The sequence below is a fragment of the Aquila chrysaetos genome, chromosome 21, assembly GCF_900496995.4.
Source record: "Aquila chrysaetos chrysaetos chromosome 21, bAquChr1.4, whole genome shotgun sequence".
Taxonomy (NCBI): domain Eukaryota; kingdom Metazoa; phylum Chordata; class Aves; order Accipitriformes; family Accipitridae; genus Aquila; species Aquila chrysaetos.
The window spans coordinates 11,143,403-11,166,359 of NC_044024.1; the positions used below are offsets into that span (position 1 = coordinate 11,143,403).

Below are 22,957 nucleotides of genomic sequence, written 5' to 3' on the forward strand. Positions count from 1 at the left end.
GGCATTGCCCTGTCCGTCTGCAGGTGGCATCAGGCCCCTGTCTTGGAGCCTCTTTTCATCTGCTGCTTTAGTAAAGTTTGGATGTGTTGGCTCTGGAGCATTTCTCTGGGCTCGAGACAAGAAACCGCTTTTAGCTCTGTGCTTCTGCCTTCGAAGCATGCCCCAGTGAGTGTCAGCTAGGCCAGCTGTGGTGGCCTGGGTTGCATCTGTCCCAGGCTTCCTCTGCAAAGAAGGGAAAAGTCTCCCTTTGACAGAGGGGCTTCCACAGCCCCTTGCTCAAAGGCCTGGCGATGCACGAAGCTCTGACTCCATCTGCCTTCCGTGCTCTCGGAGCTCTCCCCGGAGCCTTAATCCGTCTGGAGCGTGGGCTGCCTGCAAACTCCTCTGTGCTGCGGTGCGTGACGCCCCCCTGGGCCCCTTCTCCACTTTCCCAGCGGCCACGCAGCAGAGGCTGCGCCGGGGTCGGTGGGGCACAAAGCCGGTGGCGGGGGCCCGCCCTGACCCCCGGCCCTTGCCTGCTGAGTCCGCTGTGGGCAGCCCGCCTCTGCCGGCCTGTGGAGACCTGCAGGAGGCATCGGCAGCTCTGCCGGGCCACAAACACACCCAGGAGGGTGTGAGCAGGCAGCGGAGGAGCAGAGCAGGCAGGGCTCCGCCGCGCAGGGACACCCAGCTGAGAGCCCAGCCCCAGCACTCACCTCGCCTGCCGGCGTCCCAGCTGCGGGAACCCAACGTCTCCAGGGAGCAGGTATTTTGCCCTCTTGACTCGCTGCCCCGGGGTGGCAGCCCATGCCATGGGGATGCCATCCCGCGCTGTCATGGGAGCTGCAGGAGAGCTGGCAGAGTGGCCAGGAGGGTGATCGTCCTGGCCCTGCGTGCGGCTGAGGGGGGGGGAGGAAAGAGGCTGCCTGTGCTGTTCCCATGCTCCGGAGAGCGGGGATGGGGAGCCCAGAGCTGACTGCATGGCAGAGAGAAGGGGCATGAGGCTGGGAGTGGGGGGTCTGGGCCAGGCTGTGCTGCCCTTGCAGTTTTGGGGTCACCCTGTTCCCCAAGCTGACCAGGAGCTCTGCCCTTCCTCCTGTGAGGTCAAGGGACAGCAGGCCTGGGCGCCAGCCTGGGCTGGCTCGGCCCTGCGAGGGCAAGGGGATCTTGCCCTGCCCATGGCCAGCTGGTTGTCCTGTGCCAGCACCCCTGGGGCACAAAGGTCCCTGCAAGGCTGCAAGCAGATGCTGCCATGTCGGTGACTGTAGCAATGGGTTTGTCACCCCTTCAAGCCCCCGGTGCCCCCCACACTAGGGCCAGGGGTGTGCCGTGGGGGTTGTTTGGTGGGAGCTGAAGGAGGGCTCCTTCCAGCCCTGATGGACCCCCAGCTCCTGCTGCGCAGCTCTCCCCTTGGAGCTAGAGCAGAAGCTGAGCAGGGTCTGCTGCATGCCCAGCCCAGCTCTGTTTGGGACATGAGCCTGGTGCAGGGGTGCTACAGGTGCCACTGCTGCAGTCCTGCTCTGAGCTGGGGAACAGGGTGCCATTTTCCCTCTGAACCCTCCAGACAGCACTACTGGTGTAGACTTGTGGCGACTCCTGTGCCACTGCTCTGCCAAGCTCAAGTCCTGGCAGGAACAGCCTCTCTGAGCAGCTGAGTGCTGAAGTTTGGCTGGTGCCCACAGCCACTCCTACTGTACTTTGTACCCTGCGTGGGAGCCAGCTGGGGGTGGGGGGGTTGGCAGGGTTTCCCTGAGCAGCTGCTGGCACAGTGCTCTGCCTGTGTGAGCAGTGAGGGGGGCACAGGGTGAGTCTCAGGGGATGCTGGCTGAGCCCACTGCTCCCTGATGAAAGTGGTGCATCTGCTTCTGGTGACAGCAGGGGTATGAGCCTGCAGCCGGAGCCCCTGGGCATCACGGAGGGAAACTGTCTGGTCCCATAGCTTCCTGCACTTGTGTTAGGGCTGGCTCCTTCAGTGTGATCACAAAGCAGATCACAGCTGCTGATCTGGTCCCTAGAAGATGGAGGGTGCAGCAGATGCGGGCACTGCTGTGCTGCTCACTGTCCCCTGCACCTTGGCTGGCTGGACCTGCTGATGGCAGCCCCCAGACCTCCCCCAGCCTGCAGAAGCCAGCAGGGCAGGTTAGGGGTCCTGCTCTCGGGTTGGTACCTGTCTGTGTGTGCCCCAGTGGCCACTGCTCTGTGTGGATCCTGGGGGAGACTGTGCACCCCAGCCCTGGAGACCAACATACTGGCGGTATTTGGGAGCAAGGTGCGATGCTGGGGTGCTGCTGTGTCACGGCGGGAGACCAGGCTGACCTTGGCCATAGTCAGGGCATGGCAGAGCCACTCTGGTGTAGCTGGCTGGGGCTGGGAGGGCTTGGGCTAGCTCTGCTCCCCATCTCCAGGGCCCAGGTTGGGATGGGACATGGCCCTGCTAGGCACACCCTTGCCCCCAACATTGGAGAGGATGTGGCTGGGAGGATGTGGTCAGCTGGCTCTCAAGCCTGGCTCAGTGGTCACAGTGAAATGAGAGTCTGGTTTAATCTGTGGGGTTATAGTGTTGCATGGGGTGCCTGGCCTCTTGGGGAGGTTGGGATGAGGAGGGGGAGCAGCTCCACAGCAGGACAAGCCATAATAAACATGGGGTTTCTCAGGGTGGATAGAGGGAGACCTTCTTTGGGGCTCCCTGCTTCCTCCAGCCAAGCACCAGGCATCTGGGGACCACAGCCGTCTCCCCTTCTTAGTGTGTAGGGAACCCAGTGGTAGCCCTGCACCCAGCCTGGGTGTCCGTGAATGTAGCAATGGGTTCCCCCCCATAACTGCTGCTCCCCTCCTTGCCCCCCATAGTGCTTAGACTGACAGCCATCCAGTGCCTGCTCAGCTGCAGCTCCTTCAGCCCCCCTGGGGACCCCTTGCTGTGCAAGCTGAGCTGGAGGGCTGCCAGGATGGTGCTGCCTCAGCAAGGACCTGGGCGGAGGAGAGGGACTTCCCAGGCTGTCGCACGTACGCCCAACTGCATAGCAGGAGCCTAGGGCTGCGGTATGGGGCTGCGTGGTCCTTGCAGCTGGGCTGTTCCCAGGAAGCCTGGGTACAAGGTTGTGTCAAGCTGGCTGGAGAGGCTGCCAGCCCCTGGAGCCTGCACGGTGCCCCTGGCTCCCAGGTGGACCACCGAACCCTGGCCTGGGGAGCAGGCCCTGCTCCCTGCCAGCTCCCAGCTTGCTCAAGGTCGTTGAGCAAAGGGTCCCAGGGCAGCCTGCTGAACAGGTTGGGCTGCACCTCGTGCTGCCGCTTTTCCTGGCACCATGCCTTGCCTGGGGACACGGCCAGCAGCCCCACTATGTCCCAGGGCTCTGGGGCAGCCACTTGCTGGGGTACCTGGACCCAGGATGCTGCAGTGCCCCATCCCCACAGGGCCGGGGGGCGGTGTGCGTTGGGAGATCTGTCCCAACACACTGTGTGCATCCTCCTCCAGGACACCTGACCTTTGACCTGGGACAGCCTGGTGCTATGGCAGACCCCCCCGGCTGCTGCCGCTCCTGTGCCACCTGCTTGCTCTGCCTCTACAGCTGCCAGTGGATCACCGCCAAGAAGGAGAAGAGGAAGGGCCTGAGAACCACCAAGGTGATACCACGGGTGATGCTGAGCCGGGGCTGGCCAGCCCCTGCGTGGGAGGCTCAGAGTGGTGACTGGGGTGCGGAAGGGTTCTGGCTGGGGGGCTCAGCCTAGACCCCTGGTCTGCACTGGTCCTGCTCCCCAGGGCTGAGCCCCAGGAGAGCTGGGGTGCTGCCTGGCACCCTCTCTGTCCAGGGACTACCCTAGCCTGGAGCAGTGAGAGGGTGAGCTCTCTCTTCCCGCTGGGTAGAGCAGCACGCTGGCAGCAGTGAGGCTGTCCCCTGCCCGGCTGATCATGCGTCTGTGGCAGGGCTCACGCGTGCCTGGAGCGGGGCGCTGCGCTCCCCGAGGGCTGAGCGTGGCGGGCAGGTCCCGGGGCGCTGAGTGCCTGGCAAGGCACGTGGGAGGCACGGTTCCTGGGCTGGGTGCGGCCCCTGCCGATGGGGTACTGGAAGGGGGTGTCCCCGGCAATTTGTAACTTGGGAGGGGTGAGGCCCTGGGATTCTGTGAGGTCTCCAACTCCCATGGGAGTGGCAGTGCCGCTGCTTGTCTTGTCTTGCCTGGAATGCGCAAGCTGGTCCGGGCTGCCAGGTGTCCCACTCAGCACCTGTGGCACCCTTCACCTCCCCACATTTGTGGGGCTGGGGTCTGGAGACCCTGAAGCTGGACCTGGCTTTGGCTGGGCAGGCAGGAGCAGTCTGCAGGCTCACTGCTGCAATGGCAGCTCTGAGGCACAGCACCCCTCTCCACCCAGCCTACAGATCACCCAACTAGAAGGGAACAGGACCTGGCTTTCTCCCCTTCCCATGTCCAAAGTCCCAGCCTGCTCCCAGGGGCTGCTACATGGGAAAGGAGGCAGTTCTGCCACGGGCTGTCCTCCCCAGCCTGGCATAGGCAGCATTTTAGCTTGTTGTAGGAGATACTGGTCCGTCTTCCTGTAGCATGGGTCCGGCCAAAAGACCTCTCCTGGGGAGCTCTGTTCCCTCTCCATGGGGCAGCTCAGTGCCTGGACCCATGAGGCTGGTGCCTCCTGTGAACCCCTATGCAGCCTGCTGCAGGGTGGCTGCTCCCCAGGGGTCTCAGCAACCTGGCCAGGGGCTAGGTGCCCTGCAGGTGTGTGCATAGCTGTCACCTCTGGCTTTCAGTGCGACTACAGCTGGTTCCTTTTCCTCTTCTGCGTCTTCCTGTTCACACTGGTGTGGCTCTACTTTGCCATCATCATCCTCAATGATTTCCACAACTTCAATGAGTGAGTAAGATCCCATGTCCAGCCTTGCTCCCCATGTCCCCCCTGCCCCTCTGACCGTCTGCTTTGCTGGCAGGTTCATCTTCAAGCAGAGGAAGTTGTGGCTAGACTGGTCCCTCCTCCTGCTCATAGCTACAGCTGTGCTGATCACCTACTCAGCTGTGCTGCTGGTAAGCCCCGCTGATCCTGCCTGGGCTAGTAGGGGTACGGAGCTGTGCTGAGGACAGGCTGGCTGCCGTGCCCTGTGCAGATCCAGGCGGAGCCCGCAGCATTCAGCCTGCTGGAGCTGTGTCAGCCTGAGCGTGGCTGGAGACCCTGCCTCTGTCAGGGAGCCAGAGCTCATGTGGCTAAGTCCTGTGCCCTTAAAGGGCTGAGGTGTGGCGTACAGCCCAGCTCTGACATCTCCTTGTTCTTCTTACAGGTCCTTGCTTTGTGCTTGCAGCTCTGTGGCCAGCCCTTGAAGCTACACTGGCTGCACAAGGTGAGAGACTGGTGGTGTGGGGAAATGGTGCCTGGCCTGGCTGCTCTTGCACCTTGGGAAGCTGTGACCAGCCTACTGGGGCTGCGTATGGCTGCTGTGACACCACTGAGTGGCTGTGTGTCCCCGCTGAGCTGGGCTGCAGCTGTTAGTGCCCCAGCCACACTTCTCTGGGATGGGAATATTCCCCTTGCTCAAAGCATGCGGTTCAGAGCTCAGCTGCAAACACAAATGGGAGAAGTGGGGTCTCAGGCCTTGCAAGGGCTCAGAAGGAAGGGTAGAGGAGGATTCTGCCTGCCCTGCCGGCCTGCAGGATGCTGTGTGCTCCCCTAACTGCCCTGTGCCCTGCCCCACAGACCCTGCTGATCTTAACTGCCCTGGTGGTTGCTGCAGCCTTCATAGGGCTGGGAATAAAGTGGGCGGAGGAGTGGAGAAGTGCACGTGTCTCCCTGCAGGTGAGTCACCTCGATACCAGAGACTCCCTGAGACTCCCCCGCTGTACCCAGTACCTGGCCTGTGGGGATGAACTGAAGGGTGGTGACTGGAGCCCCTATCATGGCTGTATGCCATGAGGGTTAGCTCCCTGCCCTTGACTTCTGCTGCCTGGCCAGGCAAGGTGCTCCTCCTGCTCTTGCAGTCCTGCCTGGAGCAGCTGCAGTCCAGGGTGATGAATGGTGGCTGGACCAGAGCAAGGAGTCTGTTCAGTCCCCCCAGGAGCCTGTCCTTCCCTCCTTGGCACTGTGGCTCTTACAGCAGTGCTGGCTGCAGTGGCAGATCCCTGGCATTGGAGCACGTGGGTTTTGGGGACAGGGGCTGGGCTGGTGCCAGCTGACACCCTGCCTTTGCCTCCCCAGGCAACAGGTCCCTTCCTGCACATTGGAATTGTGGGGGGAATGACGCTCCTTGCCTGGCCCCTGGCCAGCTTCATCTACCGCACCCACAACACAGGTAAGCCCACTCCAAGGTCTCCACCTCCCTCCTCGGCTGGTGCCCTGCTTCCTACCACCCAACTGAGCGGCACTGGTGGCAGAGTGGTGCACAGAGAGTATCAGTGCAGCAGGAACAGGTCCCCAGGACTGTCTGGTAGTAACACATGCTCTTGGTTGCTCCTTCTCATGCCCAGCCCTTGGTGCAGCTTCAGCCCTTGCTGCTTTGCAGCTGAAGGAGGGCTATAGATGGCAGACTGAGTCCTGCAGAAGTGCTAGGTTGGGGTGCAAGGACATGTAGTGGGCCAAGAATAAATCTGCAGTGTTCCTGAGGCTGGGGATGCTATGCCTGACCTAGGGCAACCATAAGTTAATGCCAGGTGAAGCAGCCTTGGCTTATTCCTAATGGCCTGCAAAATACTTCCTCTGTACCTCACCCCTCTATCTTCTCTTGTCTCTACCTACAGGTCTCAAGGTGTTTCTGCTGTTTGTGTACTGCATGGTGATGATTGCGCTGTATCTGGCTCCCCTGGGAATCACCTCCCCTTGCATCATGGAGGAGAACCAGCTGCCCCCCAAGCCAGCCCTGGTTGGCCACCGAGGAGCACCCATGGTGAGTGACCAGCAGCGTCCTGGCACAGTGGTCAGGGTGGATGGGGCAGGCTGCTCTTGCCAGCAAAAGCCAGGCTGTGCCTGACTGTGGGGCACTGACATCAGACGCTTGCTGCTACAGGCCTGGACGAGCTGTGGCCAGCCAAGTAGAGAGAGGTCCCCACACTAGCCAGGGCAGCACAAGGCTGGAGGATGGGTGGTGAGCACAGGGTGAGGTGGGTGGGTGCAGCAGCCGCAGGGCAGAGCTGCTTGCTGAGTGCTGCTGGACCAGGAGCAGGTGACTCTCAGCAGAAAGCCTGGCTGTGTAGTATGGGCTAGGAAGCAGGGACTTGGCAGGCTCTGGCAGTCTGTACCCAGCCCTTTTCCATCCCCCATCCTACCAGGGTCATTCCAGTCTCATTGTGGTTGCCAAAGAACCCAGCCAAGCTGCTGGGTGCAGCTAGGCAGGGTGAGTGCCTGCCTCCTGCCCCTTCTTGCCCATGCCCTCTGCACTAACACCGTTCTTTTTCCAGCTGGCCCCTGAAAACACCCTCATGTCACTGTACAAAGCGGTGGACTGTGATGTGCAAGTCTTTGAGACAGACGTCATGGTGAGGTAAAAGGGCAGCAGGGACTGGGAGAGAGGAAGGGGCCTGTGTATCCTGAGATGTCGCTTCCCACATGGGGCATTCTGGAACACACCTGGAGGACTGATATAGCCTGCATTTGGAGGCAGCCCTGTTCAAAGGGCTCTGCCATTCCCACCTTCCCAGTATGGGACTGGCTCCAGCTTGGTGTCACAATGATCTGGGAGAGGTATTGGGTTTCTGTCCTCCCTGTGCAAGTTGCCTTCCAGGGCATTAGGAGGGAGGCACCATCGGGGAGGGGCACTGCTTGGAAAACAGACCCTGGCTCTAGTTCATCTCATGCAATCCTGCTATGGGGACAGCTGTTGCAGTGAGCAAGGAACTACTTGGTTCTTGGCTCAGTCTGTAGGTGCTCTGTGCTTTCTGGACACTCACCTTTTTGCGTAGAGGACCACAAGTAGGCATAAGGGTGGTGGTTACCCTAGCAGGGTGGCTAGGAGGGGATAGAAATGCCAGGGCAGGGATAGGAGACAAACAGCTTGCAACACAGCTTCCCTCTCTGCTCCTTTGCCAGTGCTGACGGGGTCCCATTCCTCATGCATGACGAGGAACTCACCAGGACTACCAACGTGCAGGCTGTGTTCCCTGAGAGGGCTGCACTGAACAGCACCACCTTCAACTGGACAGACCTCCAGCAGTTGGATGCTGGCAGCTGGTTCCTGGAGGTCAGGATGCCCCTGGGGTAGCTGGTCAGGGATGGGTGTGTTTCTGGCTAAAGTATGAGCGCTGCCCTGGGGGAGGTTCCCTCTGGAGTGCTGTCCCTGGCAGACACCTGCCAGGGTGCAGAAGCACTTCCATGCCTGCACGAATCCCTTGGGTGCGGTTATGCCCCAAGCTGGGGTTTGTTCTGACTCCTCAGCTGAGTCATGGAGGAGGCTGGTTTGAGGGGAGATGTCTCATGCATTTGCTCTGAGCTGCACAGCCTGCCTGGGCTTGGAGGCAGCTGTGGCAAGGCTCTTTCCAAAAGGTGACTAACCAACTGCTGAGCTGCTCTGAATGCCCACAGGTGTTGGGGCTGCTTGAACTGTGCTGTTAGTGGGGAGAAGGGTAGAGGTGGCCTGTGGATGTGCAGGAGAAGGATCCGGGTGCGTGCCTGCACTGGAGAGCATGTGGAGAGGCCAGTGTAGGAAACTGAGCGCCAGAGACAGACACCAGTTTGCGAAGTGGAAGGTTATGGGGGGGTCTGCCTGTGATGACTCTCTCGCACTCTTGCAGCGGAGGCCGTTTCCCACTGTGCAGAGTCTTTCTGCTGGCGATCGCTACCAGGTGACTGAACAGAGGATCCCATCCCTGGAACAGGTGCTAGAGGCAGCCAAGCAGAGCAATATCTCCATAATGTTCGACCTCCGGCCTGAGAACCACAGTGACTACCAGAGCTTCGTCAATGCCACCCTGGAAGTGATCTTACAGTCAGGCATCCCACTACAGCAGGTGAGCTGGCCACCGCTCTGCTGTCACACCCCTTCCATGGTGGGATGTGCCTCACCAACCCCACTGAGAATCCCTGCCACGCCATACACCACATCCCCATATGTGATCCCTGCTGGGGAACCCTGCCCAGGCATGGGGTTCTCTAGCTGGCAGAAGTTGCCAATAATTAGGGGTTAATGCCTACAGCTTCATACCGCTCCAAATACTCTGGTTCCCCAGCACTGGCCACCCTGGTGTGTAAACAGTGACTCAGTCTAGGGAGGGGACCAACAGTGCTAGCAAGAGCAGGAAAACAGTGCTCAGGCCTTCACCTCCCCACACTGCGCCACACCTCTCCCTGCACCTCCTGCTGCAACCTCCTGTGTTGCCTTTGCACTTCATCCAACCTCTGCAGCACAGGACACATACTGCCCTGAGGGGATGAATTAGCACCCAAATCGCTTTCCCTTCTTGGTTTTTTGGGAATGTAGAGCACGAGGGGACACAGCAAAGACTTGTACTGTAGTGCTGATCCAAGGTGCATTCTTGCTGCAGAGTTGGGGCCAAAAGGATGCACTGCTTGATCCATTCAAGGACCCAGAAAGGACACAACTGCTGCAGCTTCCTTAGGCTGGAACTGCTTTCTCCCCTCAGTGGAGCCTGTTGTGCTTACTTCTTGGCTGGGGCAAGCTCGTAGGAGACTGTCCTGGCTGAGATCCTCATGGAGGAGCTAAGCATGGAAGAAGGGGACAGGAAGCAGCTGTCTGAGCAGGCCATGTGTGCCTGGACCTGCAAGAAAATATCAGAAGAGAGCAAGCTCTCTGGAGCACTTCTCCTCTGCATGTGCTCTCTGGCTCTTGCCTAGGTCCTCTGGCTGCCGGATGGGTTCAGGGAACAGGTCAAACAGCAAGCCCCAGGCATTCAGCAAGTTTACGGCCGGAAGAGACTCCAGAATGAGAAGGAGCCACTGCTGCATGTCAATCTGCCTTACCAGGACATGAGCTCTGAGGAGATCAGGTGAGAGCCCTGTGCCCAGGAGCCTGGGAGCTGTGGGGCCTGGACACTGTCCCAGCTCTCTCCCAGGGGCCAGCAGAAGTGAGGGCCAGCTGAGGCTGAGTTGCTGGCGCACTGCTGGGAAGGGCAGGGTGTGTGCTACAGCCTTGCGTACAAGCGTGCCTTATCAGGCAGGGCTGGTGCCGGGGATGGAGCTGGCTGCAGTCTTTTGCCTTGCCAGCAAATCTGCCCTGGGTCTGGCTCTCCAGACGGTTGCTCCATGTGACTGCAAATGCTGAATCTCATCCCAGATATACAGTCCTCTCTGGGTGTACACTAAGTGTGCCAACACCCTGCTGTCTGCTGCTCTGACCACGGCTGTCCCTATGCAGGCAGTACCGCCAGGACAACATCTCTGTCAACTTGTATGTGGTGAACCAACCTTGGCTCTTCTCTGTGCTGTGGTGCTCTGGGGTGAGCTCTGTCACCACCAATGCCTGCCAGGTGCTGAAGGAGATGAAACACCCCATCTGGCTGCTCGTAAGTCACCCCTCCATCCTTTACCCTGCCCCACAGCCCTGTGCCCCAGCCATTTGTGGGTCACTTTCTGCAGCAGCCCTGGGCAGCCAGCTGCCTGGAGGGTGGCTTTTGCCCAGTGCTGTACTAGCATGGGAACATGTGACCCTGCAGAAGGGACTGCTGGCACAGCAGGCTGGGCTGTGCCACCAGCACACCACTCCTGGCTGGTGTTCATGGCTTGTCTTGTTGCCTTGCAGCCCAGCAGCACATATCTCATGATCTGGATTGTTGTAGACTGCACTTCCTTCCTTGCTATCCTCTGGGCCTTCCTCTTGCTGAAGTACGTTTGATCTCTTTTGCCCTCCTGGGGCAGGTCTGGTGGGGGAGGCTGGAGTGTGCCCTGGGTGGCTGGTACATACCCAAACCCAGTCGTATCTGCTGCCACCCCTCTCTGGACTCAGATCCTGGGGGGTCCTCTCCTGTCTGGCTAAGTGAAACAGCAGTGTGTGGAGGCAGCTTTTGTCAACAGACTGAGGCTAAAAATCTGGCCTGACCCTTCCTTGAGCTGCTGGGTGCCTTAGTTCACACTTACTAGCTCATTCTGCACCCCAGGGCTTGATGGGCTGAGGCTGGGGGATCTTGGCCCTGCTCCTTTACCAGTGCTGCAAGCACCGAGAGCAGATCCCTGTGGGACTGTGCGTCCTGTGGGGCCCCACAGTCTCCAGCTGGGAGCTTGGGGGAGGGAAGGGGGAGGCCAGACTGACATGCTAACTTTGATTGTATTCCATCTCCTAGGAAATGCTCCCAGAGAAGTCAGCCAGCGGGTGAGTGTGCACAGATGTGAGTTCCCCTCCCTCAGAGCCAGGCTGCGCCTGTGGGACTCTCCCTGGCAGGCAGTCAGCTTTCTCCAGCTGAACATGACAGAGTGGTTTGGGATGGCTGGGGGAGGGAAGGGAATCCCAGCCCAGGGAGTTCCTGTCCTGCACTTAGCAAACAGCCCTGTGGGACAGCGGTGGGGAATCCCACATTCCCCCAGTCTCCTCAAACCTGCTTTTCAGGCTGCTTCACCTGTTGCTGTGGGATGGTGGCTGCCTGTGGTGACTGTTTTTTCTCTCCATTTCCACAGAGTCTGAGACGGATGTGCTGCTCACAAAGATCAACAGCTTGATGCAAGAGTGACCTCTCCAGCCTGCATCAGCCATGGGGCAGCCAGAGCCCTGCACAGCTCAAGTGGGGAGCGCTCCTCAGGCCAGCTTTGAGGCTCCTTTCCTTTGCAGACTCCTTCCTGAGCCTCCTGTCCCCCATAGCGTTCCCTGGCTCCTTGTGTGGTACACAACTGCCCTCAGCTGAAAAGACCTGGAACTGGGTTCCCAGTTCCCACTGGAGGAACTGGAGCCTTTGCAGGGATTTCCTGGGGCAGGCTTGTGCCTGGGGGCTGAGTACTCATCCAGCGGTGCTGGGGCCAAGGCCTCTGCCCTGGGCTTTGGTGACTAGTGGGGACTTGAGCCGCTGTTCGGTGCAGGGGAAGGGCAGCCTCTGCCTGTCATCAGCAGCTCTGCAGCTAGTGATGGGAAACCTTGTTTAAAGTGCTGCTCCCCTGGGGGCTGCCCAGCCCTATGGCTTGAGGAATAGGAAGGGGGGTACAGGGTGGGTGGCTTTTCACAAGATGAAGGGGGACCTGATTTCTTCCCACCCCCATGCTGGACACAAGTCCTGCCCCTGCTCTGCTGTTGGCTTCATGCTTACAGGCCAGGGTGCTGGCACCCCATGCAGCAGTTAGTGCCTGTTGCTCTGGTGGGGAAAGGGAGCAGGGGGCTGGGGGTGGAGGGTATCTGGGGTTGGCAGGACCACGGTCAAGCTCCTCCTGCTGCTGCAAGGCTGCGGAGGTGTGCGGGGGCGGGGAGTGGTGGGACGCGGCGTCGGTCACTTTGCAGCAGGGCCTTCAACTCGGACAGGGGGGTCGGGTCAGTTTTACGTGTTCCTACCTATTTATGTCAATAAATCAGTGGAGCGGTAGACAGACCCCGAAGGGGTGACTTGGGCATAAGTGCTTCCTTCCCCTCTCCCGCTCCCCTGCACCCCCCTACCTTTACCCGCAGGTCCCGGCCGCCTGGACCGCTGCCGGCCCCTGGCGGCCGCAGCGCAGCCGGTACCGGCCCGGGGCAGGCGGCGATCCGCGGCGCGTCCGTGCCATCTAGTGACAGCGCGGGGAAGCGGTGCCGGGGGCCGAGCGGCTCCTCCGGGCCGGGCCCTCCGCAGCGGGGAGGGAGGGGAGGCCGCGCCGGGCGTGCCCGCCGGGGTTCCCGGGGCGCGGTGCGCACGCCGAGCCGCCCCGGCAGCCCGGCGGGCTCCGAACAGCCGCGCCCCGGGGCAGAGCCGCGGGGTGCGCCCGGCTGCGGGGCGCGCTCCGGGTGCCGAGGCGCTCCCGGAGGCGGGCGCCGGCGGGAGGCGGGCGGGGGCGGCTCCTCGGCCGGTTCCCGCGGGGCGGGGCGGGCGGCGGCTCGGCCGCTCGCGGGCTGGCACCGACCGGAGCGGCCGCCGGCCACGGCGGAGCGATGATCCGCCGGGAAGGTAAGGAACGCCCCGCCCTGCCCTGCCCGCAGCGCCGGGCACCGCGGCCCACCGCGCTCAACAAGTGTCTGCCCTGCCGGTACCGGCACCGGGATTGCGCCCGGTGCCCCGCGCTCCTGCTGGGCTGCTCGCGCCCTCCCTCCCGCTCTCCCTGCCACGGGCCGGGCGGCCCTGCCCGGCGCACCCCCGGGGCTGAGACCGGAGGACGGGGTGCCCTGGCTTCGTGCCCTCCCCGGGTTGTGGGACACGTCCTCGTGCCACCGTGGCTTGGAACAGGTGGCCATAGGATGCTGTTGTTTGCGGCACCCTTGGGTGCTGTGGGGAGGGCAGGTGTGGGGGTGTGGGCTCTGCGAGGAAGGGTCTCCTGTAAGTGGGATTTGCACCTTGAGGCAGGGCGAGATTGGCCCCGGACACCATGTGCTCTTTGGTGCTGCAGGTAGGGTCCTCTGGTCTCTCCCCTGTGCTGGGGGCACAGGACTTCCCTGGGGTTGGTGGTCCAGGGCCAGCGTTCCCCTGCTGCAGCTGGCTGTCACCCAGTGCTGGTGGCCAGGAGCACAGGGGTCAGCATAGGGCGCATGCCGCTATTTCTTGTGCACAGACCGGGGTGGGATGTTCACACCAGGTTCACAGCTATTTGTGTCATGGTGCGGTGGTCCCTGTTCTCCACCTGCTTCTTTAGCTTCTGCTGTTAAGGTCAGGAATGACCAGGCAAAGATGACTCAACCCCGCTCGCAGGATGCTGGGCAGTGTCCGAAGCCACTGTCTGATCCTGCAGAAAAGGAAGCCCTTAGTGATAACACAGGGCTGGGATGCCCATAAAGCCAAATAAGTCTGGAGCTTGGGGAATTCTCTGCTTTTCCTGGAGCCAGCAGGGAGCCGAGCTCTGAGAAGGAGGTATTCATGCTTCCCCAGGCTCATTTCTCTCTTCTGCTCCCATGATGAGTCAGTGTGGACCAGTGACACAGGCAGGACCCCCCTTGTTTTTTCAGCCAAGGAGGAGCCAGGAGGGGAGCCGGCTGGGCGAGCGGGGACAGCAGTTGGCATGCACCCTAGCAGACACAGGCCTCCTTGTTCCATGACCTGAATTCCCTGCCGAGAGCCCTGGGATGAGCAGGGTCATCCTTTCTGCATGAGTTCCTGGGTTAAAAGACAAGTCCCCAGCAGTGGCAGGACAGCTCCCCCGCCTCCTCACACAGACACTCTTTGTCTGTGGGCTGCCTGGGTGACAAAGGGAAATATTCACTGATAGGGCTGGGACGGGCTCAAGGTCCATGGGAGCTCCCCAGCCGCCTGAGGGATGGGTCCTTTCTGGGGCTGGAGCTGGACTGGCAGCTCTGGACATCTGCCCAGAGAAGCATGGAGGTGTCCTGGCACAGAGAGATCACAGCTACACTATTTTAGGTCCAAAGTTGTCTCACAGCTATGGTGAGCCCAGTCTTTAACCAAAGCATTGCTTCATGGCAGTCTCCAGCACCCCTCCTTCCCTGAACCCACAGCATCCTGTTCCTTTCCCACTGTGTCGCCTGTTGACCCAAGGTTGCTTGCTGCGTGGAGCAATTCTTACACTTCACCCTGCAGAAACCCAAGTTTTGCCATGCGTATAGCTGCGCTGTTTGCAATATCTTGCATTATGTGAGTGAGGCTACTCTCAGCTTTACTGCAGCCATCTGGCCACGCGTGGGAGACTGCAACTCCTGCAGTAGTACTCATAGCCCTGTGCAACCAGGACGTGTCCAGCGCCTGAACGGCTTCTCTGCCTGGGAGGTGGCAGAGGTGCTCAGGCTGCCCAGTGCCATGGGGTTCAGAGCTGAGTCAACCTGGGTTTAGCCCCTGATTTTCACAGTTCAGGAGGGCCAGCAGGCAGAACCACCCCTCCTCCAGCCCCTGCCTGGATCTCTGCCACGGCCCCTCTGCACCTCACAGCAGGGTTAGTGTAAGGAGGCTGCTTTTGTGGCTGTCTGACTCTTAAAAAAACAGAGCTGGAAGGCAGCTTGAGGCATTATCCAGGTGAGCCCTTTGCACCACTCCAAGGCTGCACTCACGCCTTCCCTGACAATGTCTGTCCATCCTTCAGTGTTAATGCCTTGTTACTCCTGTGTCATCTCTGCAGACACTGAACGGGCAGTGGAAATTCTGACCAGATATCAAAGCACCCTGCGGTCCCCGGAGGAGCAGGAGCTAAAAGCCTCCATTGGAAAAGTCTCGCACATCTTCCAAAGTGAACTCTTCCAGGCTCTGCTGGGTAAGCCCCTGCCTTGTGGTCCCTGGGGCTTTGTGGTCAGCGGGCTCTCCTGGGGGCCTAATCCTGCAAGAGAGCAGGGCTTGGGCAGGAGATACTGGGGGTTGGGGCTGCAGTTGCTGGGTGTTTGTGACGTGAACAGGATTCCTCAGTTGGGTGATTGTGGACAAGGGGTAAAGCCTTCTTCATCAGACTATGCCAGAGCTATCCAGCACCCACTAAAGGGTGCTGCAATGCTGTGAGTACGCTCTGCACAGTGCAGGCATGGTGTGTCTGCAGCCACCGCCGGTTTCCAGCTCTGCTGCTGTACCAAGGACACCCCGCCACAGGGCCTCGCTCTTCCCTGCGCCCCTCAGCCTCATCACGACCTGCTCCTTTCTATTCCTTCTGCCGACCCGAAGGGAAACTAAATTTTTCTATCTTTGAGAGAGAATCCACGCATATCCAGCTCCTTTTGGGGTATCCTGGCCTTTCTTATGCTTAGATCCATGAGCACTTGCAAGTAACACACTGCGCAAGCAGCTCCATTTCACACAAGAAATGGACTTGACAGTGAGGCTCGTCTTGGGGCTGGGCACCAGAAAAGGCCATTTTGAGCACAATGTAAAGTTCTGTATGTGGATTTAGGCAAACAGAGCTGGAGTCTTGCCGGACTACACAGCTTCTCCATGCAAGATGCACACCTATCTCATTGAACAAGGTCATTTGAAAATGCACTTTCTTTGCAAATTATTTTTTTTAGAAAAACAAAATTCGATGGTTTTGGACTCTGAAGTTACTCAGCTCCATTTCCTGCCAGAGCAGAGCAGATCCTGGATGTGCAGGTTCACTTAGGGCACTAATTTTGAAGGTAATCCCAGAGAACCATTTGCAGAAGCTGCAGTGTGCCAAGAGGGGCAGGAGCTCCCTTTCAGCTCCTCTCCTTAAGTCCCACTTGCTGTGGGGCTTGGGGAAGCGTGCGCAGCCTTGGCAGTTTTTGTTCCCGGGTGTCCTGGCAGAGAAGCCAAGTTTCCCTGCTGGGAAGGAAGGGAAAGCACCCCAGAAGCTCTGCATCCTGGAGGAGGACCCGGGCCCCGGGGTGCAGAGCTCCATGCGTGGTCTGTGCCTCATTCTCAGTTTTGACCCAAGGCTATCTCAGCCCTGGCACTCCCCCTCACCCTTGCTCTCCTCTCTTGGCAGCTTTCATCTTTTCTTCACACCTCTGCAGCCAGAGACCCATTTCTGTGCCCACAGGGCCCCAAGTTGCTAGCAGCAACTCTGTGCTTCAGGTTATCCTTTGAAAACGAAATACAACCATGGGATAAGCAGTGTGTCCTGAGATATATATTCTCTCCTTTCCTTGTTCTTGCTGTTGGAGCATCACCTGGAGGCTTGCAGCCTGTGTCCTTGTGCAGGGCCTCCACTGGGACATGTGTGCCATTGGCAGCAGAGACACATGGCAAGGGAGGGCTTCTGGGGGCAGTGGACCCCCATGCCGAAGGAACCAGCATGCATCTCCTTTCTTGCTTCTTCATTTATACAACCTGCTCTCAGAAATGGTCCCCAGCTCACGGTTAGCCCCACGCTGGAGGCAGTGGTCCCCAGCAGGGCTGTGATCACCTTGGCAAACCTGACACAAGCCCAATACCTCTGGCTGCTTTTGTGTGCTCCTGCAGCCCTCCCTGAGGCTGTGTGAAGGCAGTGAAGCAGCTTTCCCAAAGCCCAGGGCTGTTCATATTAGTGCAAAAGTGTTCTGGAGAGAGTGTAGCTAGAGAGAGCACGTCCGCATGCACACCGAGCTGGCTGCAATTTGCACGCTGGCACGCGGACGCTGCACAGACTTCCCAGCTCCCTGCTCTAAGCCGTCTGTCTTGGTGTCCTGTCAACACTGGCACGAGGGAGTGTCACTTGATTGCTGGTGACCTTTTCAAGTGGTTTAACAGGATATTAGTTCTCCGTGCCAGAGCGAGCTTTCTCTAGATGTATTTACCTAACTAGGAATTTGCATTAATTACTTCCGCCCCCCCCCGGAATGTGGGTTTGTGAATTCCTCCATCCCTGCATGGACACGTGTGATGCTGTGTCTGGCTGTGTGCTCGCTGTGCCTGCACACAGCTGGCATGCACTGGGGTCACTTGGTGTCCATGGTCCAGACCTGCTGGAGCACAGTGACAGCTCTGGGAGGGTGGTGGAGCATTTCTATTTTATTTGCTTTTCACCACCCCACCCCCCCTTTTCCCAGTGGGCTGCTGTGTCTCTGGTTTGTTTGGAGTCACAGAGCTGGTTCAGAGTTTGTGAGGCAAGAAGATTTGCAGGAGAGCAGTGGGTACACCTCCCCGTGCAGAGGCTCCCATCTCACTGCCCCATGCCATGCCAGATGCTTCTGGCTCCAGAGGGGTCTCAGCCTTCAGAAGTGCCTCCTCTTGCAGCCTTTCAGCAACATGGGCCTGCTTTTTTTCAACCCCTGGGGAACACAAATGCATGAGCATGGTACATCTCTGTCCTCAGATCGCATGCTCCTACAGGTAATGCTCTCTTAAGGCATGCATTGGCCGGCTTGAGTTTGAACACCAAAATGCATTAATGCCATAGAGATACCAGAAGTGCCAAACATCATGGAGTTTTCCAAGTTGGTCCACATGAAAAATGCCAGGGATATGGCTTCCCATATGCCTCTTTTTTTTTAAGAATAAGCTGTTTTGTCGACCCCAGAAGCCTCAGTTTTCCCAGCTCCAGGGTATGATCTGTTGGGATGTTCACGTAAAGCCTGTGTGGTGTCCAGGGCTGGATGTATCTGTCTCTGTGAACATGCCCAGTGTTGCTCTGCACGTGCACCGTTTTCTGCCAGACTCCTCTGAGCACAGCACAGCCCCTTAAATCCTTGTGACCGCCGTGCCAGACTCAACTCCCTCTCCCAGGAGCTGCCCATGCCCTGGGGCATGCTGACTCTGCCAGGACAGTTCCTGCCCCAGTGGGTGCCACGACAGCTGGCTCAGCGCAGCGCAGTGATGCGGGAGCTGCTCTGCGCTGGAATGCGCCAACCCCTGCTCCGCACAAAAGAAATTCCTTGGCTGCACAGAGGGAAAACAGGCTGTGCTGGCTCCCTCCTCCTGGCCCCTCTCTCCCTGCGTCTGAGGCCGTGGAGCCAAGCGCGTGATTTGCAGGGAAACAGCCCGGCGAAAGGGCGCTAGAGGAGCCTGCGCTCAGGGGCGCTGTGGCTGGCTGGGGCGATCATGGCCCTGCTTTCCCTCTGTTCCCTGGAGCCCCTTGGGGAGATGCCTGGCCTCATCTCGTGTCACCGGGGAGGAAGGGGCTCGCACGCAGAAGCAGCTCTCTGACCTTTCCTTCCCGGAACCAGGGCTGAAAGGGCCCGTTGTGCCCTTTGCAGCGGGTGAAGCTGGGTGGATAGTCAGGGTTTGTGTGCGCTCAGCCACCCTGGCTGCCAGCAGCCCAAAGGGCAGCGCTCCTCCCAAAAGCCCTTTGGGGCTCGGCTCCTCTCCTGTGCCTGAGCAGTGGCTGATGCAGACTCCAATGAGGTCCTATCAGCTGCTCGGGCCCCAACCCTCCCTTGCAGCTCCTCTTACCCCAAAAAAGGTTCCTCCCTGAGAGCCCTGCTGCTGCGGAGGCATGAGGAGAGGCAGGCTGTTGCCGACCCGTGGTACTTCCCTGGATGCAAAACTCCAGCCAGGACCTGAGCTCTCCAGCAGCACTGCTGGGGGTGGCCGTTGGGGCTTCACTAGGTGGCTGCAGGAGCCAGGGTGGAAAACTAGAGGAATCTGGAGGATTCCCAGCCCTGAGGACTCCTCCTCTTGCAAATTAGCCTATAGCTAAGGATGGAAATTCATAGCTTGCTTGAAAGATCTGCTGTGGTTGCCATAGGTGTGAATCCTCCCTACAGCAGTGGGGCCATGGCTGGGAGGCTGGTGCGAGGCTTGGGGTAAATCTGTGGTGATGCAGCTGATGATGGTGCATGCATTGGGGAAGAAATGTCATTTTCTGGAAGTGCGCGTGCTGGCTGGCACAAGGGTGCTGTATTAGCCCTCAGGTGCTGGTGCTATAGAAATATTTAATGACATTTATTTGACATATTGATCCCAGGAGGAAATTGATAGACAAGTTCTAATCTCTAAATCTTGAGTTACTCTTCCTTATTAGATCCGGAGTGGATTTACACTGTCATCAAGCAGAAATTGGGCTGTAAGACAGAACATGCAGCATCATCTTTTGCTACCACAATGTCTTCTTACTGAGGCTTTTCAGGTAGTGCTGCTCTTCAAGTGTGCAGGTGAGGCAGACTTGTGTGCAACTCGTGATGCCCATAAGAAATGAAGGAAATGAGCATATATTTAAATTACCTTTAATGCCACATGTATGTCTCCTAAAATGTCATGGCCACACCTTTCACTGCCTGAACCACGTCCCACAGTCCTAAAACTCCTCTGATCGTGGTGCCAACAGCGATTCCCTCTCCTGACAAGCATCTAACATGGGCTGAGGGTTTCAGAGGTGGAGAGCGGCTGCTTTGGAGGTCAAGCTTCCCACTCCGCAGGCGCCTTGCCAGCTTGGCTGCCCAAGGCTGTGTTCCTGCAGCAGATGGGTGACAAACGGGGATGCTGGCAGTGGTGCATCCCCATGACAGGGCTGTTCAAATCCTGTTTTCATTTTTGCGAAGTTTTGTGTGTTCCAAGCGTAATCCATGCAGCCAGGAGCTCCTGCTATCCTGTTACGCAATGATTATTTTTGTAACCAGAGGGAGAGATGTTTTTGCACAAAAACAAAGTCCCGTTTGTCTGGCTGTATGATGACTGCTTGCTGTGACCTCATGTCTGATTTGGGAGGGCTTTGGGGGCTGCCAGCAGTGCGCTCGGCACCTGGGGCACTGTGGAGCAGATGCCCCAGGTGCGGTGGGTGGATCGGGGGACTCCCACTCTTCCCATCGTTGCCGGCTGCCCCATTTCTCCCAGGGCACAGGACAGACCCTGGCAACAATGCAGTGTGAAGCAGTAGCTCCAAAGGCGGCATCGACACTGGGGAGTGGGACGGTGCTCCCCGGACTCGGGCAGCCACATGGCCTGGCTGTGCTCCCTGTGGGCACAAAGCTGTTCTTCTTGCAGCCGAGATTTATAGCAGCTTTTTCCCTGCAGCTGGTAGGTCACCAGGCAGCCCCTAGGAGCTGGATGATGGGGATCAATGCTGCTCCCTGTCTCATGTGCAACACGGATGTGCCGCTGTGGTGCATGGGCATATGGTTAAGCACAGGGAGAGAATGGGGACTTGCGTCTGGGGGTGTAATCCTGCTTTGTGAAAGCCTCCCTGGGAAAGAGCCTCGGGCAGTGCTCAGCATGTTCCTGCTTACACTGCCCAGTGCTCACCAGATTTCCTCTGGAAATCTTTATAAAGTGGGCATTTAATACCCTGTGATGCCTCAGTGTGGCATAGTTTCAGGTGAGAAATCGCACACTGAAGGGCTGGTGCAGCCACTTCATCCCTGAGCTCCTAGGGAGTGCCAGGGGAATGGCCACAGCCCCCTCGAGCTGAGACCCACCGCTTGCCCTTGGGGTTGGTCACAGAAGAGGGGCTCTCCAGCCTCCTCCACAGCAGACACAGGTACAGAAAATGAACTCAGGTTCCCACTGTAGCTTTCCCCACTCCAAGTGCTTATTTATGCTGCTGTGACTTTTTGGCCCTGCCGACTCCACCAGGCTTCCTGTTTCCCAGGTGCTTGAAGGGATTTATTACTTTCTTTTATGCATTTTGCAAGGCGTTTACCAAACTTTTTTGGCCGACCTTTTAGAGCTTTACCTTTAACCTGGCAGCATTTACCATCCTTTCTGGTTTTCTCATTTGCACGCAGCTTCAGCTGTTTAGATGAATGTCTTCTCACTTTTAATAGCCTCCCTTTCCCTGCAGTCCAGCTTTGCTTTCCTCCCTTTTGCCTTTACAGTATCCTCCAGCCAGGCACTGTGCATTTGCTCTGATGTCCCGGTGGGGTCTCTCTAAATAGGCTCAGTGCCTCCCACAAATGTTTTACCCTCTTTGTTACCCCTTTCAGTTTCTTCGTTAAAAAGTTTCCCACTTTCAATGTAGTTCACTTTCTGAAATTAAAAACTTCTGCAATGGGTATATTGGCTTTTGTTGCTCCTATGGAGGCAATGGATCTGGAGGTCCACGTCTGACCTGGCTCTGGAGTTGAGCTGGGGGCCAGCAGGTACCTGAGTGTGCAGCAGTGGAGGCTTCCTTAGGGAGGAGCAAAGCCCACTGCAGCCCTGCTGCTCCCTGCAATCCTCCATCTGTGACTGGGAGAGGGTAAAATGCTCCTGGTAGGGGTAGGAGAGGGTCTGGGCTCCCACAGCCCCTCTGGAGCTACACCCGGGCAGCAGCTGGCATCAGGTCCTGCTGTCAGCCCGTAACTGTCTCTGGAGCGGCGAGGACTGGGACACCCCATTCTCATGCCTCTCTCTGGAGCCACTATGATTTACAGCAGCAGACTCAGGTCCTTGGAGCCCAGAGTGAGGATACCCGGGATCTGCTTGTGGCAATGCACAGGTAGTATCGTGCCAGGTGGGAAGAGGGAATTTATTGGGAAAGGAGCTGGAGGTAACACAGCTGTAGTCATCAGCTTTAGACCTTGTACACCGTGAGCCTGCTCTCCTAGTGCCCTGTGCTCTCCCTGCCTGTCCCCATGGGAAGGGAGCCCCTCCACAGGCCAGGGGCACTGGGGACCAGTGATGGGGAGGGAAAAGCCTGGCACCGTCAGGGCAGGCAGGTAGGCAGGGGCTGCCTGGCGCAGGAGGCTTCTCGGAGCAGAAGGGACATGGGACCACACATGGGGCTGGCACAGCCCGGAGGAGAGCGGGATGGGGTGAGTTACAGATTGACATTGCTGAACACGGTTTGCTCTTAGTCCCCATGGAGCATGTGGTCATTGCTCCGTGGAAATGCCCATGCCTTCCTGAGCCATGGGGCACTGCACACTGAGCCAGGCACCCCACTATACCTCTTGTCTTGCAGAGGGTCATCATGGGCAGCGCAACAAGGGTGGGGAGCCAGCAGAGCCCTGTCCCAGCTCATCACCCAGGTGCCAGCCTCTCACAGAGGGCTCAGACTTATGATGCTCTGGGGGCAGCATGGGTGAGCACGGGTGCTGCGCCCCATGCAGGATGCTGGCACCAGGCTGCCTCCCCGGTCCTGTGGATGTTTCTCGTGCTGTTTTGCAGATATCCATGAATTCTACGATTTCACGCTGCGCTCTGCACCCCTGCAGCCTCCCAGCCTGGACGCATGTCGCAGCACAGCCAGGCAGCAGCATGGGGCCAGCGAGCCCAGCTCTGCAGTCACACCCGGAGAGCCCCAAAACCTACCTGAGGTAAGAGTCGCTCCGGCACGATGCTGTGGGGCCAGACCGAGGGGGAGGCAGGGGGCGCGGGAGGCTGCTGACCACTGCAGCCCAGCCAGCTCACACCCAGGGTGTTTCCACACCTCCCCTGTCATGGCATGTCTCATTAATGAGGCAACTTGTCTGGTTCGCAAGTGTTAATTGAATTACTCCTAATGCAAATAGCTTCAGCTCTACTCTGGTTCCTGCTCTGCTGTTGCAGCTGGATTAGTTGCTCCCGTCTGACGCTGTCTCCCACAGAGGCGTTTCAGCTCTCTGATGATCTAGCCACCTCGCAGGCTGCTTTTGATAAGTGAAGTAGATTGAGTCTTTCAAGTTTCCCTTTTCAGGATTTTTTCCCAGCTCTCAGATAACTTCTGTCTCTCTTACTT

At 58.6% G+C, this 22,957-nt stretch overlaps 2 protein-coding genes across 8 annotated transcripts in view; both read left to right on the forward strand.

Annotated features, from left to right (window-relative positions):
- Positions 1–523: 523 nt before the first annotated feature.
- Positions 524–12,429, forward strand: GDPD2 (glycerophosphodiester phosphodiesterase domain containing 2). Of its 2 annotated transcripts, XM_029997375.2 has the most exons (16): positions 524–745; positions 3,452–3,600; positions 4,737–4,840; positions 4,914–5,007; positions 5,259–5,318; positions 5,672–5,770; positions 6,170–6,263; positions 6,709–6,854; positions 7,366–7,448; positions 7,994–8,144; positions 8,695–8,910; positions 9,755–9,906; positions 10,275–10,422; positions 10,659–10,741; positions 11,197–11,225; positions 11,528–12,429. In XM_029997375.2, exons 2-16 carry the CDS (start codon positions 3,487–3,489, stop codon positions 11,578–11,580), a joined length of 1,626 nt encoding a protein of 541 aa, XP_029853235.1. In that variant the 5' UTR covers positions 524–745; positions 3,452–3,486; the 3' UTR covers positions 11,581–12,429. The 2 variants fall into 2 exon arrangements, with proteins under 2 accessions (XP_029853235.1, XP_040975134.1); XM_041119200.1 differs by lacking the exon at positions 10,659–10,741 and having other exon boundaries at positions 640–745.
- Positions 12,430–12,693: 264 nt separating this feature from the next.
- DLG3 (discs large MAGUK scaffold protein 3) overlaps positions 12,694–22,957 on the forward strand; it is an 80,742-nt gene continuing 70,478 nt past the window's right edge. For 4 of the 6 annotated variants that reach the window (XM_029997372.1, XM_041118956.1, XM_029997365.1 and 1 more), the window contains exons 1-3: positions 12,694–12,972; positions 15,083–15,214; positions 22,408–22,556. In XM_029997372.1, coding sequence (XP_029853232.1) covers positions 12,957–12,972; positions 15,083–15,214; positions 22,408–22,556 — 297 coding nt within the window. In that variant the 5' untranslated portion in view covers positions 12,694–12,956. The remainder of the gene's footprint in view (positions 12,973–15,082; positions 15,215–22,407; positions 22,557–22,957) is intronic. The other 2 variants (XR_003920940.1, XM_029997364.1) reach the window with 1 other exon arrangement.